This window comes from Rutilus rutilus (assembly GCF_951802725.1).
Source record: "Rutilus rutilus genome assembly, chromosome: 13".
Taxonomy (NCBI): Eukaryota; Metazoa; Chordata; class Actinopteri; order Cypriniformes; family Leuciscidae; genus Rutilus; species Rutilus rutilus.
Genome location: NC_140218.1, coordinates 22944329 through 22960959, shown reverse-complemented (window position 1 = coordinate 22960959; position 16631 = coordinate 22944329). Strand labels below are relative to the sequence as shown.

The 16631-nt window shown below is 38.7% G+C and overlaps 2 protein-coding genes across 2 annotated transcripts; one reads left to right on the top strand and one right to left on the bottom strand.

The window, feature by feature from the left end:
• Positions 1-2301: 2301 nt before the first annotated feature.
• tnnc1b (troponin C type 1b (slow)) lies at positions 2302-4234 on the top strand. The gene is made up of 6 exons (XM_084428373.1): positions 2302-2520; positions 3161-3191; positions 3307-3453; positions 3546-3660; positions 3753-3889; positions 4002-4234. Exons 1-6 carry the CDS (start codon positions 2497-2499, stop codon positions 4031-4033), a joined length of 486 nt encoding a protein of 161 aa, XP_084284499.1. The 5' UTR covers positions 2302-2496; the 3' UTR covers positions 4034-4234.
• A 144-nt stretch (positions 4235-4378) lies between these two features.
• On the bottom strand, positions 4379-16401 carry tktb (transketolase b). Its single transcript, XM_084428370.1, has 14 exons — positions 16096-16401; positions 13765-13882; positions 13563-13676; positions 10576-10673; positions 9651-9842; positions 8232-8359; positions 7919-8115; positions 7622-7786; positions 6665-6821; positions 6410-6540; positions 6213-6296; positions 5911-6007; positions 5318-5437; positions 4379-5219 (listed from the first exon to the last, which is right to left on the bottom strand). The coding sequence occupies exons 1-14, from the start codon at positions 16197-16199 to the stop codon at positions 5047-5049; spliced, it is 1878 nt and encodes a 625-aa protein (XP_084284496.1). The 5' UTR covers positions 16200-16401; the 3' UTR covers positions 4379-5046.
• Positions 16402-16631: the final 230 nt, after the last annotated feature.

Genomic DNA, 16631 nt, shown 5'->3' with positions numbered 1-16631 from the left:
CAAGAGTCAAGCACTTAAGGTCTGGACTCAGAAGTGCCAATTCATGTGTGAAAATGATTTTTTAATGCTCCCTCTCAACCATTCTTTCACAATCTGAGCCTGATGAATCTTGGCTTTGTCATCCTGGATTATGGCCATAATGTCTCTTCCTACATGGTTGTTTAAGAAATGAAAAGCTACACACTCCATCAATTAGGGTTAGAAGAACTGTTGCCAAACACATAACGTGCTAGAAACATAGTAATCACTGCAATAATGATCCAGTCATTGACTCATTCATAAGTATTTGCCTATTTAAATCCAAACAGCAACTTTTTTGGGGGGCAGGGCAGTATATGTATGTATATGTATATATATATCCACTAAAATTATAGACTATTTATTTGTTTTTATTTAATTCATTTTCATAGTCATGGAGCATGCATGTTGCTTTCAAAGCAACTTTTTAAAGTAACTTGGAAGAAATCTGTCATAAAAATGTGTATTTTTCAAAAAATCTTCCAATACAACCATGTTCCCTGAATCTCTGCTTCTTTAAGTACCATTTTAAATGGATGACCCTGTATTACTGTCCAAACAAACAGTGACTAAGAGTCTGTAATTTTACGCTATCTGGCAAAACCACTTTGCCAGACTGCTGCTCCTCGTACAAATGTCTGTCCATAGTGAGTCACTAGTGTGTGTTCTGCTGACCCGTCCAACCCCTCTGTCCTCACTGTCCCACACACACCTTCTGAACCCAGCTCAGTGTCTCAGCTGTTACATGTTCTCAGGAAGAGGTGGCTGAGGTCGGTGTATGCTGGCCGTGGAGAAAACTGCAGGGCAAAGAAAGAGAGAAATCCAACAGCAAGATTATCATCATATAGAATTCCCAAGTGAAAGCAAGAAGAGCTTCCCCTAAAACAGCAAAAGTTTGTAAACTGTGATGGCTAAACGAACCCAGATTACGCTTTTTATACTTCTTTTGAAATTATACTATTTGTGAATTAATTGTATGTGCACGTACTTTGTAATCTCCTACTCTGAGAGTCTTTTAAGGGAAGGTTCATGGCTAGTTGGTGGTTCTTTATTTAGGCCAGAGGAATCCAGAATAGCATAGCGTATCATTGTGATGTCATCTCCGGAGCCATTAATCTATGCTTGATGCGTTCATGCTGCTTGCCTCGTGGCCTAATATGACACTGATGCTGTCTCATTTTGACACCAAATATTGACTGATTTGTAAAGAAAGAAGAAAGAAAAGAAACAGAAGGACTGAAGTAACAATTCACAAAACAAGTTCATATGTTTTTAAGCAGCTCAGGCACAAGACGTGACTTGAGCACTGGGTTCCCTTCTCTGGACTTAATTATAGAAATAAAGGTGGACTTGTGGTGGAGGGATGCCACAGTGAAGCAGCTGTTTACATATCACTAACCTTAGGACTTGAATAATTAGATGTTTCCCTTAATCTTTCATTTAGAATTGCATTTAAAATGGTTACTTCAGTCAAAAACATATTCCTTTTATCTATCTACATAAATAATTTACGAAATCAACTATCAGAGATAACTATCAGGTCCAAAAGTCTGAAACCTCTAGTTAAAGTGCTTCTGGTTTGTATTTAAAAAAACAAAAAGTATCACTGCAAATTACATTAGACACTAGAATCTGAGTGATTTAAAAACTGAAATTCATGAACTCCACAAGTTTGTGTAAAATCTGAGGATCATGTCCTCCAGCATGATTTGAGGTGATCTGAAGCGCAACTGAAGCTTCAGTGGAAGCAAGAACATCTGACCAACTGACCGTACAAAGAGCAACACGATCCATGTCTCAAATGCACTAAATTAGTGACCTGATTTTTTTAATAATTCTATAACTTTTTGGTTATCCAAGTCTCATATTTTCAATGTGGTTCTTTGGCCAATGAAAAACTTTGGAAGGGCAATATTAATGTTCAGCTCTTTAAAGGATCCACACCTTTAACAAACCCAAACATTGGTGAAGATGTAATAATAAGAAGTGCTATTGGCTTCTTTGATTAAAGTCATTTCCGTGCATGCATAGGACCAGTGCCTGCCACAAGAATGGAGTCGTGATGCTTCTCAACAATGATTGGCAAATGCAGGTGACCGGTGGATAAGTTTAGAACTTGATATGGGGTTGTTGCGCAGGCTGCCAGGGAGAACAATGCCAAGGACTTATTGTCATAACTGGAGTTCTCCTGCCTGTTGTCTCTGACATTCCTCCTCTATTTATAGCCCATACCATCCCTAACCCCTTTCTGCCTCGCTCCCTTTCCTTTTCGACCCGTCCCTAGCTCTCTCAGATAGGGAAGGGGAGTGACAAAAGGCTTTGTCTTTTCTGAGCCATCCATTCCAGCCATAAAGGCCAAGGCAGGTGGCCCCGGCACTCTTCGTCCTGTGTCTGCCGTGAAGAGAGGCATCAGTGCTGGATTACCTGTGAGGAGTTTACAGACAATTTCACAAAGAAAACCCCTAACCCAGGACAGCCATGGATGATGTATATAAAGCAGCGGTAAGTTAGGAATGCAATACTTTTCAGCATTTCATTACACAAATGAGAGTGGCCCTGTAATAAAGAGTCCCATATGTTTTTTTTGTTGTTGTAGGAAAGCATCAGCTAAATGATTAATTAATAATTGTTAATTTGACAGTTAACCTGTCCTTGAACATTTCCTTCCTCTGTAAATGACATATTTCAGTATTATAACTAATCATCTGTCAGAGAAATCAATCAGTGCACTATCGCCTAGTTAGCACTCAAGGTTAAATCAATAAATGAAAATGGGACAGCGGAAATTTGGTGCCTTTTTAAAGGGTATATAGCCTAATGGCACAGAACACACAATCAAAATGAATTTGTTCAATAAATGAACACAACGAAACAATTGGAAAGTTTAGATTTGGCATTTCCCACAATAGCTGGTGAAATAGCGAATGGTCATAGGCACTGAGGCTAAAGCATTTAACAATGAGGCAGATGGTGTCTGGTGTCCGAGGACCATTAAACGAGTGACAGCTGTCATTCCTGTAAAGAATAGACATTCGTCAGTCTTTGACGAATACCATGCATAGTATATAGTCTTACAACATATTTTATTTTTAGTTCAAAGTCAATTGGAGCAAAGTTTTGAGCTCTCTCTTACACCTAATAGGTGGAGAACTTGACAGAAGAGCAGAAAAATGGTGAGTTTCTCTTTCTAATCTGTCAGTTTGAACATATCACTGCATGCATTGTGATCAAACACAAGAGTGTTGTTGATGTGTGACTTTTGCGCTGCTATCTGACTGTACCTGGCAGAGTTTCGCGCTGCGTTCGACATCTTCGTGCAGGGCGCTGAGGATGGCTGCATCAGCACTAAGGAGTTGGGGAAGGTGATGAGGATGCTGGGCCAGAACCCAAGTCAAGAAGAGCTGCAGGAAATGGTAGATGAAGTAGATGAGGATGGTATGTCAGATATTTGATTAAGATATCATTCATGTGTTTTGTTGATGGTATGAATTGGGATTTCATTGTTGAGTGGTCTCTGTGCTTTGTAGGAAGCGGGACAGTGGACTTCGATGAGTTCTTGGTGATGATGGTGCGCTGTATGAAAGAGGAGAGCAAAGGAAAAACAGAAGAGGAGCTGGCTGAGGTCTTCCGCATGTTTGATAAGTATGATCTGCATTTTATCCCAAAGAATATATAGTATATTACTGTACATCATATTAGCATCTAAAAGCAGTTGTTATATCGTTGTCTCTGAGGAATGGAGATGGTTACATTGATTTAGACGAGCTGAAGAACATGCTGGAGTCGACAGGTGAGGCCATCACTGAGGACGACATCGAGGAACTCATGAAGGATGGAGACAAGAACAACGACGGCAAGATCGATTACGACGGTAAACATGCAGAGCAAAACATTCAACACTCAAAACATGGTACATTTATGAATATTTACTCTGAAAAATGACCCATTTCGACAACTGACATGCTTACTTTTAACACCAACAGAGTTCTTGGACTTCATGAAGGGTGTCGAGTAAAAATCTCGCTTGACGGATTCAAAAGTCATTCCCTGACCCAAACCAGTCTCTCTGACGTCACCACACGTACACCCAAGTCGGAAGCACAGGAAATGATCTGCATTTCATATATTTCTGAAATTTCTTGAAATAAGTCAATGGTTTCATGTACCGCTGCCCATATTTGTGTTCCAGTAAAAAACATTTTCTGTACCAGGTCGCACGTTTTGTTCTTGTACATTATTTCTTGCACAAATTTACTTTCTGAAACTAACCATGAAACCAAAAACCAATGAAAACCGATACTGGAATTTGTGAATAAACTAACTCGGAAAATACATCTATACCAAGAAGCAAATAGGCAGGTTAGTTGGGCAGTCAAATTTATTAACACATCACATCAAATTCCGTGAAAACTACAGGTTCAAACAAGCAACAACAGTGAGGATGTCTCATTAACATGATGCATTTCATCAAGTCACCAAAACGAAACCATTCGTGTACCAACTTTCCAAAACTGGGTTGTTTTGTTTCCAAAACCAGTAGTTTATGCAACAGCAGTAAAAGGAAAAAAGTTATACTTTATAACTCCCTGAAAGCACCTTCAAGCAGGATACTGGCTTGTAATTACAGGAAGCAAACATAGTTAAAAGCTAGAAATGACAAATTATGACAATGTGAAAAGGTCTTTTTTTTTAATTTTTTTTTTATAATGTTCAGCTGGAAATGGAATGCACTCTGATTTAATCCAAGGATGCACTGATAAACTTACAAACCTTTAAAAACCACTATTAATGCAGTATTAAAGATTTCAAGGCGGCAAACCTGATAATGACAAAATGAAAGCATTTCAGAGCTATGGGTAACACTCATGACTATAGTGCAAAAGTTAGAGATTTTCCACACACTATAAGAGTTAGGTATATCTGCAAGCCATGAGCTTCTGGAATGATAAGGATGGTGAGCTTGTCTCTAGGGTCTGGGTTAAGAATGGAGAAAGAGGAAGGGTGTAGTTCAGGGTGGTTCAGAGAGTTTCAATTGGCGAAAGTACGCTTGACGGCAGCAACGATACATTTGGCACTGATGCCAAACATGTCCAGAAGCTCCTGCGGTTTGCCACTCTGGGGAACGCGGCTCACGGCCAGCCGGTGCACCACAATGCCAGGCTCTTCACCTACTGCAGACAGGACAGCCTCGCCCAGACCACCTACAATGAGCAAAGGAACCAACATAAAATACCTCACAGCATTGGAAGAAACTAAGAAAGTAACAGGAAGGGGTGTCAATTTAAAATAAGCAGCTCACCCTCTTTGTAGTGGTCCTCTACAGTTATCACCCTTCCTCCTGTGGCACGAGCACTTGCCACAATAGTAGAGGCATCCAGGGGCTTAATGGTGAATGGATCGATAATCCGAATGTTCACACCTGGCAAATAGAGAATATATTTAAGAGGTTTTTTTTTGTCAGCAGCATGGCTATCGTCATGGCGAGAACAAGTCATACAATTAACAACAACAAAACATTTAATATTAATAGAAAAATTCTATAATACATTACAGTGATACTTCATATACAGCAGTTTTAAACCCATCTCTGAATAAAAATGTCTATTTACTATTTAGGAGTTAATTACTGGTCTAAAGGTCAGAAGGTGGAACTGAGAATCTGAAATATTCTGGTTGAGAGCCAGCGTTTTCACATTTAAGACATTTGAGCTCAACAGCTTTGAAATGAGAAAAAGCAAGCAATGTGTTTTACTAATATAAAATATATAACAACATTATACAAGTCAACTAAACTTACATCACAAAGCTGAGTTTTAATTCTATAAAATGAATCTGAAGTACGGTTAATGACTGATGTAATGTCCTATTGTGGCCAGTAGGCGCTGTACAAACCTTCTTTGGCTAGTTGCTCATATGCTGTCAGAGCCTCATGCAGTGTTACACCAGCTCCAATAACAGTCACCTGATCTTTGTTGGACTGCCGCACCACCTACAGGACCGAAAGAGAACTGTTAGTAAAACCATTGTGAACCAGACAGTTTTTAGCTGCCCAACAGGAGGCCTCATTTGCTCACTGCATTACTCAACAGATTACACTGAACTGACATGTTTTTAGCATGGCTGATAACTTTAGCATCCTTGCTGTAGTATGAAACTAAAAATAAGTGTGCTCTGGTCCAATGTTTTATTCTCACTTTGGCTTTTCCAATTTCAAATTTCTCTCCAGCATCATAGAGGACTGCAGTGTCAGGTCGACTGGTGCGGATGAAACAGATTCCCTGAAATCAGAAAATAGCATGAACACTGAGCCAAAGAACAAAAGATTAACTTTCTCGTGCCAAAATAATAAATGACTGTACTTAGACCATTTAGTGTAAACCACAAACCACACCTTTGTATTGGCTGCAAGTTCCACGGCTCTCTCGGTAGATACTCCATCACTAGGGTAAAACACTGTGCATGTTGGAATGGCACGGAACATTGCGAGATCCTCCAGTGCCATCTGCGAGGGGCCATCCTCACCTGGACAAAATTTAAAGTTAGGAAACATTTCCATAAAAAAGAAAAGAAAAGGATGATATTTTAGATAGAACTTGTTTATGAATTAAGTCCATATAAATGGCAAGAATACATCACAATGCCTTACCAATGGAAACGCCACAGTGAGAGCCGACCAGGTTGACGTTAGACTGGGAGATCGCTGCCATACGGATGTGGTCATAGGCACGAGCAAAGAAGGCGGCAAAAGTGCTGGCGAATGAAACCGTGCGATCACGAGTGGCACAACCAATAGCCACACTAACCTGGATAGCAGCATAATTAAATACATTTAATACATAACATATCCATTTCATTTATCTAATAATATTATGTATTAAATATTACACTTTATAAATGTAATATACTTGCACTACTGTTCAAAAGTTTGGGGTCAGTAAGATTTTTTTATTTTATTGTTTGTCTCTTGTTAACCAAGACTGAATTTATTTGGTCAGATATACAGTAAAAACTGTAATAGAAAGATTATAATTTAAAATGCCTTTTCTGTTTAAATGGATTTTAGGAAATCGTGATGCATATTTTTTTGCAGGATTCTTTGAATATAAAAGGTATACATTAAACAATATATTCATCAAAAAAATTATCTTACTGGCTCCAAACTGTAGTGTATATTTTATGTTATTTAGAAACATTATAAACCGTTAATAAATCACTAAATACAACAAACTACTTATTGCTGAAATTTTTTTTTAATACAAATATTTTCTAGATTTTGACTCTAAATGACTACATGTTTATGCAGGAAGGAATTCTTTCTCACTGTGGGAAATCATATCCTATTTAGTAAGCACTTGACATTGATAAATATTATTCAGAAAGTGAATAGTAAAAGATAACATTTCAACAGGGTGAGGTCAGGTATTTACAACACACTGTATGAATAGTGCACCACACCTTCAACTCATCACAAAGCGCTCCAGAAACAGTTTACAAACCTATTCATCTGGTGACATACACACTGCCAGGCAATATACTTTTGCTTTGCCGGCATGACTTGTGAATTATTAATGTATAAAGGGGGAAGAAAAATCCAGTTACACACCATGTTCTGCTCTGCAATGAAGCACTCAATGTAGCGATCAGGATGGGCCTTCTTAAAGATATCAGAGAAGGTTGAGTTCTTTGTGTCACCATCCAGGGCCACCACACGAGGGCTGGCATCCCCCATTCTCTTCAGGGCGACACCATAAGCCTTCCTAGTGGAGACCTGAGTGGGCAAACAAAAGCAGTTTTATAAAGCCTTCTTTTGAGCAACTTCAGAAGACGTGAAGCATTTGTTTAAAGAAATGAATCACTCAAAACTCCAACAGCTATGAAGTATAATGTCTCATTTCATCACCTTGTCTCCGATCTTGTATTCTGGAGCAGTGAGCAGGTGGATGGGGGTGAGGTCAGCTGGAGCAGCATCATCATTGGGCAGTTGAGGGTGGATGGGCTTATTGGGGGACTGGATCTGACTCAGGAGGTGATTAATCAGCTCATCCGCACGGTCTTTAGGCATAGGTTTCCCATGCCAGTTTTCCTGATCCTCAATGTCTAAACAAAAGAACAGGTCAGAAAGTCAGCATGAGGACTATTATAATAACAGACATTATTAATGCTGATCATCATGATGTGCTGCAGGTCTTGCAGTACAGGATATAGTTATTCACCTTTGAGACCTTTGCCTTTAAATGTTTTGGCTACAATGGCAGTGGGCTTCCCTTTTATTTGTTTGGCATGCCACATTGCCTTGCACAGCTCCTCCACATCATGGCCATCCACCACATAAGTGTTGAAGCTGAAGAAACAAATTTGTTACATGTCTCAAACAAAATATGGGCAAGGAAAGTGGTTGTGTTCCAAATGAATACTAGCTTATAGCCCAGTAGGAAGTATAGAGTATATAAATCATTTATTTAAAACAAAACAAAAAAAGTTAAACCATTTGCAATTTGTAGTAGGGCTGAACAATTTTGAATAAACAAAATTGAGGGGTTTTATCTGGTTAAAAATAAATAATAATTCTCTTACATTTTTATAGTTCCAAGTTCGAAAGGCTGCACAATTCAGCAAAACAAATAATAATAAAAATAATAATGCCATTATTTGTCATATATTTGAACTGCAATTAAAGACTTAATTTGACTCAAACTTCCATAAAGTTTTTTTTTTATTAAAAAAAAAAGTTTGTTTTAATAAACCATAAGTTGAACCAAAAAAGCCTGTTTTCATTTATTTAAGGGTCATTGTAGCTGATGATTATAATAATGATTGTTTAATACCGTATACCGTGAAACCGTGATATTGTCTGAGACGCTTATCATACCGTGAAAATCTCATACCGTTACAACCCTAATTGGTACTAAGGGGCCCAAAGTGTGCCAAGAAAATATCCCTACACTATTACACCAACAGCAGCCTGAACCGTTGATGCAAGTCAGGACGGGTCCATGCTTTCATGTTGTTTATTCCCCTAAATGTCGCAGCAGAAATAGAGACTCATCAGATCAGTCAACATTTTTCCAATCTCCCATTGTCCAACTTTGCTGAACCTGTGCTAATTGTAGCCTCAGTTGCTCTGCTTCAAGGTTTGTCGTGTTGTGCGTTCAGAGATGCTCTTCTGCAGACCTGGGTTGTAATGAGTGATCATTTGAGTTACTGTTGCCTTTCTATCAGCTCAAACCAGTCTGGCCTTCTCTTCTGACCTCTGGCATCAACAAGGCATTTTCGCCCACAGAACTGCTGCCCACTGGATATTTTCTGTTATTCAGACCATTCTCTGTAAACCCTAGAGATGGTTGTGTGTGAAAATCAGCAGTTTCTGAAATTCTCAGACCAGCCCGTCTGGCACCGACAACCATGCCACGTTCAAAGTCACTTAAATCACCTTTCATTCTGATGCTCAGTTTGAACTTCAGCAGATCGTCTTGACCATGTCTACATACCTAAATGCATTGAGTTGCAGCTATGTGATTGGCTGATTAGATACTTGCATTAATGAGCAGTTGAACAGATGTACCTAATAAAGTGGCCAGTGAGTGTATTTACCATAGCAAGAGATAAAACCCAGCAGTATCTGGAAGACCTACCCGAAGGCCTCGCAGCGGTCCTTGTAGGTGTTCATGTTGTGCTGCAGTGGTGCTGCTTCACTCTGGCCCAGACGGTTCACATCAAGGATGGCCACTAGATTGTCAAGCTTGTAATAGGAGGCAAAAGCCATGGCTTCCCACACAGACCCTTCTGAACACTCACCATCTCCCATCAGGCAGAACACACGGTAGCTAATGAGACAGTGAGATAAGACAGACACGTCCAGTTACAGCACCATCAAATGATTAGCAGAAACTGGAGTTTTCCCTCTATAAGCACTATTTGGATGGGACTAGTTTTCTAAATGACATTTGAGTTACATTTCTCATCACTCGACGCCTGTGACTTTGTGTACTGAATTCGGACAGGACTAAAGTTTCCGTGTTTATAACAGAGGAGGGAATGTGTGTATCATACTGAAATTAAATTAAAGCATGCTTTATATTCGCAAGATTGGTGTGCAAACAGTAGGCTCAGGTAGATCAGAAAACACATGAGGAGAAACGTTAGGATAATACAACATCAGCAAATCACAGACATCAGTATTCGGGCGGGATTAGATTTCTCAGAGGAACATTGAGTTGGCTGAAAACAGGTAATTTGCTCCGGATTTTTTACTGATGTTGTTTGAGAAAAACAGACATGGCAGATTTGGATGGGAATAAAAACACAAAACACACCTGTAAAACAAATTCTCCAACATCCTATGGGGAAACTAGTCTCGTCCGAATACAGCATTTAACACCATTATTTAATTATTACTATGATCTGAGAGCAAAATCTTGTTTGGGCTTGATCATTGGAGTATGAGATTTTTTATTTGGTGTACAGCAAATTACTCGTGTAGTACTCATTGTACTCAAATGAGGGAATCAAATAATGTGAATCAAAAGAAGATGGCATGCTCTGGGAGAACAAGCGTACCTAGATTTATCAAAGTACTTTCCGGTGTAGGCCATACCGCAGGCAGCACCCAAACCCTGGCCAAGAGAACCTGTCGCCACATCCACAAACGCTAGTTTCTGAAATTAACAGAGAAGTGAGGTTATTTTCATGCTAATTGGTTAAGTGAAAGACTTATGTCACTACTTAAACCAAGTCAGTATGATTTATATATAAAAATAAAAATAAATAAAAGAAATGTATACCTTAATTCATCTACCCTTAATCACGTTAAATTAAAAGAGACAGCAAAGGCATTTATAATGTTACAAAATATTTCTATTTCAAGTAAATGGTGTTTTTCCTGATCTTTCTATTCCTCAAAGAATACTGTAATGAAAGTTTTAGATTTTCATTGATTTGCAGTAAAACATTGAAATGACCTTCTATACGTGGTCTACATGGTAAAACTGACGTGTATGTGTTTCTCTTAATGCTGGGTAACAGGTGGGACGTCAGGAGGGGGCAGAATGAGAAGGGACCTCTGACTTCTAGGGTCAGAGGTCGCCCAATTTAGAACTTGTGAGTTTGTAAGAACAAAACTTAGCAGTATCAGAAAACTAGCAGGGAAGCCTCTCCTTGTAAATAAAGGCCTGTAAGCAGAAGACCTTGAAAGCAGTATAAAGACTCCTCTGCCCTCCCTCTGGTCGTCGCACTTGTTCCACAGACTGTACTTGTGACTTCTGTGTGGCAACTGGGCCTTCTTGCAAGAATAAAATACTTTTTAATGATCATTTGATTTCAGAGTGTCTCTTACGCAGTGATGATTGTTTAATGAGAATTTTTGCCACAACAATACTTAAAGAATGTATTACAGTTTTCCCAAAAATATTAAGCATCCCAACAGTTTTAACATTGAAAATAATAAATGATTCTTAAGCACTAAATCAGCATATCAGAATGATTTCTGAAGGATCATGTGACACTGAAGACTGGAGTAATGACGCCGAAAATATAGCTTTGAAATCAGAGGAATAAATTACTTGGGCTGGGTATTGACAAATTTCACAATTCGATTTGATTCACAAGTTTCTGATTCAATTCTGATTTTGATTTAGTGGCATATGTATCTGGTACAGTACATGGAAAATATTCTCAAAGAAAAAAAAAAACAACAACAAATACTACACAGGGAAGTTGGAACATTTCTATAAATGTTAAAGGTTAAAATTAACTTTTGTATAGGCTACTTAAATTTAAATTACACAAAGGTACAAATTATTACAACAATTATAACGGTGATGTTATAATAAAAACTATTTATAATTACATTTCTACTTTTTTTTTTTTTTTTTTTTTAAACATTTAAATGATGGCTGTCAAAAACATGACAGTTTTATTCAAACATGCATTAAATATTGAAGAACAGATTAAGTAAAAATACAATGAATATGCAATACAGAGCATATATTTAGCAAAATGCTCTGCGGTGCCACAGCGATCTGTCACACCATATTTAAGAGCGAAAAAGCGGTATGTATTGTTTGAATTTCATAATTAAATTGAAAGAATTTGAAAGCTGAGACTTTGTTTCATATCAGAAGTAACAAAGCTCATCACAATTTATTGGACGGGAGGCACGCTACAAAGTTTTGCTCAATCAACAACTGAAAACTGCAAAGACTAAGGCCCATTTACACTGCATGGTTCAAGTGACCCAATTCTGATTTTTTTCCTCTCATGTGGCACAGATTGGATATGACCGGTGAACGTGTAAGCAGGAAAAAAAACGCATGGATTCCGATTTTCTCAGATCGGATTCAGGCCTCACTCATATGTGGTAATAAATCGGATACGTGCATTTGCGTCTGCCATGTAAGCAGACAAATCGGATATTCCCCAGTAAATGCGAGTCATATGTCATTAAAAAAGGGACGTCAACTCAGGTGGACACCAACTGCGATCACATGACTTATTAATGGTGCGATGGAGGACGAAGGCTCAACACAGTGGAGTATTTTTTTCTCCGCCTTACGTGAGCAATGTTTTGCTGATTTTTGAAAATAGAGCGGAAAGCAAAACACTGGATAATTAGAGATGCGCGGATGAGCTCCAACATCACCCGAATCCGCAGCCAAAAACAAAATCATCCACCCTGACCAATATTTCTGTCTGCTTTAAGTATCCATACCCGATGGTCAAATTATGTATTCGTATGTGTTGTTACGCGTGAGGATAAATGGATGATCATCACCTTCAACAGTGGACTCGAGGCAACGGTTGATGCGCGCATCTCTAATGGTAACACAATACACTGATGAATGAGCGCTGCTTTTAAATGAACATTTCTTTAAAAAAAATAAAATAATTTTGACAGAATTTCATTTTCTTAATGGCATAAACAGGCTTTATTCCCTTGAAACTTAAACTGGAATGGAACATACCCATATTTTAGAGAATGTAGTTAATATTTTCGTTAATAATGATTTATCATATCCACCCGCGACCCACCCGAAATTAATCAGAATGTTATTTTTAATAGCCTACTTAACCCACCCGATCCACGGATTATCCACAGAGCCCCCGCGGATATGACCGCGATCCGCGCATCACTATAATAATTTTGTCTGCTTCTGCATCCATTGCACAGAGCTGTTTTACTTCATTTTCCGGGTCAGAACGTCTACATTTGGTTGTTTTGGCAGTGTATAGTGTAAATGCAAATATCGGATACGGGTCACTTTTAAAAGATGATGTAAGCAGGTCGTCCCAAAAAAAAAAAAAAAAAAAAAAAAAAACGGATATAGTCAGCAAATCGGAATTGGGCATCAAGACCTGCAGTGTAAATGCAGCCTAAAAGATCGATTCTTGCGATTCAAGAATCAATGTTGGTTAATCAAAATGAGAATCAATCAAAATTGAGACATTTTGGTAAGAATAAGAGACTTCTTTCAAAAAGCATAAAAAAACCTAAGCAACCCCAAACTTTTGAAAGGTGTATATGTGGTGATAAGAGTAGTATTACTCACAGGAGTGGGGTGACCCTCCAAGTCAGAGTCGACCTTACGCAGGTTTAGCAGGTCAGACTCTTTGATGAATCCAGCCTCTGCCCAGGCAGCATACAGAATGGGAGCAGCATGGCCCTGAAAACAGTAATGTGCAGAGTGGAAAACATTTAATCTCCAAATAAAAAGTGCAATGAAGCTCATAACCAACAGAACGACATCCCACCTTGGACAAGATGAAGCGGTCATTGCAGGCGTTACGCGGATCGTCGGCTTTGTAGCGCATGGTGTGGAAGAACAGCACTGACATGAGCTCTGCAGCGCTGCAGCATGAGGTGGGATGTCTGTGAGAGGGAACACACATCAGTATCAATCCATCCATCAACTATTAACCATCAGCTCAAACATGCTGGATGTTAAAGACCAATCAGACGTGCAGGTTATCTTTCACTTCAAAAACTAGAACATGATTGCAAATGGTACTAAAGGGCAAAAGTTGCAACTGTCTTCATTGGGGTTTGAGGTGTAGTAATAGACCTTATCTGAATCAATGACTTCAGCTACTGCCAAAACAGGCACATGATATATATATAAGCCATGTATAAAATAATCAGAAGGGCTGTAGCCGATACAATTTTAATAAAGGGACTTCACTGCAATAGGTTAAAGAAAAGACTCAAGCCACTACACATATCTTGCTTCGTTCTTGATGTATAAAGTAATAAACATCAACATTCATTCCAAACCTATACATTTCAAAATTCATTTGACTTGTACAATATTCTAAACTTCTCCTTTTGTATTCCATGAGGGCTGTAAGAGTAATTTTGTAAGAGGGCTGAAACTTAATTTTTTTTAATGGGATCGGTTCCTTTAAGTGAGCGTGAGACTTCCAGAAGAGTTAAATTAAATTGCATCACTGGTTACGGTCAAACACACAGTTAAAAACAACACAGATGACCAAGTTTGTACTTCAATTAATGGTGCAGTACAACTGTTAGTTTGTTTGTTCCTTAAGTGACTTAAATTGACAAGACCTTTAAATTCAGAGTTTAGAAAGCACTCATGCAATTCAGTGATCACAAATCTACCTGTTGAAAAACCCGTTATAATTTTATTGTGAGTCAAAATACATGCAGTCTTATGTTATTGTTCAATATATTTCTTCATTTTTCACCAAACATGACACCATGAATTACCATTTTTGTCCTACAGTGTGACTCATTTAAGCTGAAATAAAAAACAACAATGGAAAAGGTGTTAAACAAATGTCCATTGATCAGATTCAGAATAAGGGATTAGATTTCAAAAGATGCAAAGTCTGAGTCATGACTAGCACTTCCTTGATACCTTGTTTAAACCACTACATGTTTACTAGTGATTATAACTATACTTGAGAGGAGGAAAGAAATGGACATACACTCAAACAGAAATGAGAAGGAACAGAATAAGAGGAAGTGTCACAGCAGTAAAACAAATAGTATCAGGTAAGTTTCAACACTCAGGGAAGTTCCTAGACAAGATTTACTATGAATGCAAGATTGTTGCATGCCAGCAAGGGTGTATGCAGTGTGTTGTAACAAATGAACCCTCTGATACATGGTCTACGAGGAAAAACAAACAAACCTTTTTTGATATAATGAAAGCATATAAGGCAGCATTGAAACTCCCCTTTTCGATTTCAGTTCATGTTGTGAAATTAACATCTGTGGCAATAAATTGGTCAGCCTCAAAAAAAAAAAAAAAAAGAAAGAAAGAGAGAGCGAGAGAGAACTGCAGAGATTAGGCAACCCCAAAGCAAATCTTTCCTTTTATGCAACCTCCATTTGAACTCTCCTTATCACCACATACGTAAAGCTACGGTAAAATGAAAATGAAATCAGAAGCATGCTTTATTCATGGAGGCTAACAGCACTTTAAACCACAGTACAACGGATACCACGAGTCCTGCACGCCACCACGTGACAACCTGTAGGGAAAACGTGCACCCACGAGCTGGCAGTAATTAATTAGTTAAGGGGAGTCCGAGTTATTTCCGCAGACCGGTTCTTACGAACAGTTCGTTTCAAAGAACCGGTAAAAAAAAAAGAAAAAAAGATTCGACTCATAAGAATTCGTTTTCGAATTGGACTGGACATCGGTTAAGTGCGTGGTAAATATGACAAGATAATTTAGAATTTACAAACATTGACACTATAATCCCAACTGCAGTCCCACATACCCGTGCTAATAATAGGGGCGATGAGAGCTAAGCCAATTTTCACTGGTCATTGCTTGGAAGCCACGATGGGGTAAAAAGCTGTAATACTACTCGCGTAGTATTAGTGCAATGCTAATGACTTATTTATAATAACTAAAAGGTCGAATGATTCAAAACCAAGTAGCAACAGCACTGTGTCCGGCCCCCTCGCCAAGTTCACGTGTTGTGCAGGAGCGCCAAGTGAACATTTGCACGACTAATGAGATAAATAAGCGAATACAGTTGCAAACCCGTCGTTTACCATCCTAGAAAGACATTAAGAATGAATTTTGATAAGTTCAGAAGATTTTAACTTACCCGGAGTTTGAGGCGCATGTTTCCTTGATGGAGTGAATCCTGAGCTTGTTCGCGATGTCTTTCAGGCCCTGCAGAGTTTTCTCGTCGGGTTTGTGATAGCTCATGTTTCAACTATGTGGGGAAATTAGACGGAATAAACGAGACTGCTGTAACTCAAATAAACTCTTCTGAGTCTACGTTAATCTGTAATTGCTGAGATAAACACAGTAAGCACCAGAGCCGAGCGCGCTGTGGGAGTGGACGCGGGGAACGTGGTGCGCTGTAGCTTTTAAGAGACGCGTTACGTCAGCTGTCAACTCATCCGCTGAGGCCAGCCATTGGACGAAACGCTTTTCGCAAGAGACGAGAGTTTGCCAAATCAGGATGGCAGACAAACAGAGCTCTGTGTAAGGTTAAATCTCACATAAAATTAGGGTGTGAGAGAATTAACTTATTTTTTATATTGAAGTAAAACCTTTATTTGAACACACTGTTACAATGATTAAATATTGCGCTTGTTGTAAAATCACTGAAGGAGTAGCTGATTTAATCAATGA

Excerpts from the sequence above, each read along its gene's own strand:
- tnnc1b (XM_084428373.1), top strand. The coding sequence starts at position 2,497 with ATGGATGATGTATATAAAGCAGCG. Across the intron at positions 3,192-3,306 it reads GACAGAAGAGCAGAAAAATG|AGTTTCGCGCTGCGTTCGAC; the intron begins GTGAGTTTCTCT and ends TGTACCTGGCAG. Across the intron at positions 3,454-3,545 it reads AGATGAAGTAGATGAGGATG|GAAGCGGGACAGTGGACTTC; the intron begins GTATGTCAGATA and ends TGTGCTTTGTAG.
- tktb (XM_084428370.1), bottom strand. The coding sequence starts at position 16,199 with ATGAGCTATCACAAACCCGACGAGAAAACTCTGCAGGGCCTGAAAGAC. Across the intron at positions 9,843-10,575 it reads AAGTACTTTGATAAATCTAG|CTACCGTGTGTTCTGCCTGA; the intron begins GTACGCTTGTTC and ends CTGTCTCATTAG. Across the intron at positions 8,360-9,650 it reads GACCGCTGCGAGGCCTTCGG|CTTCAACACTTATGTGGTGG; the intron begins GTAGGTCTTCCA and ends TTGTTTCTTCAG.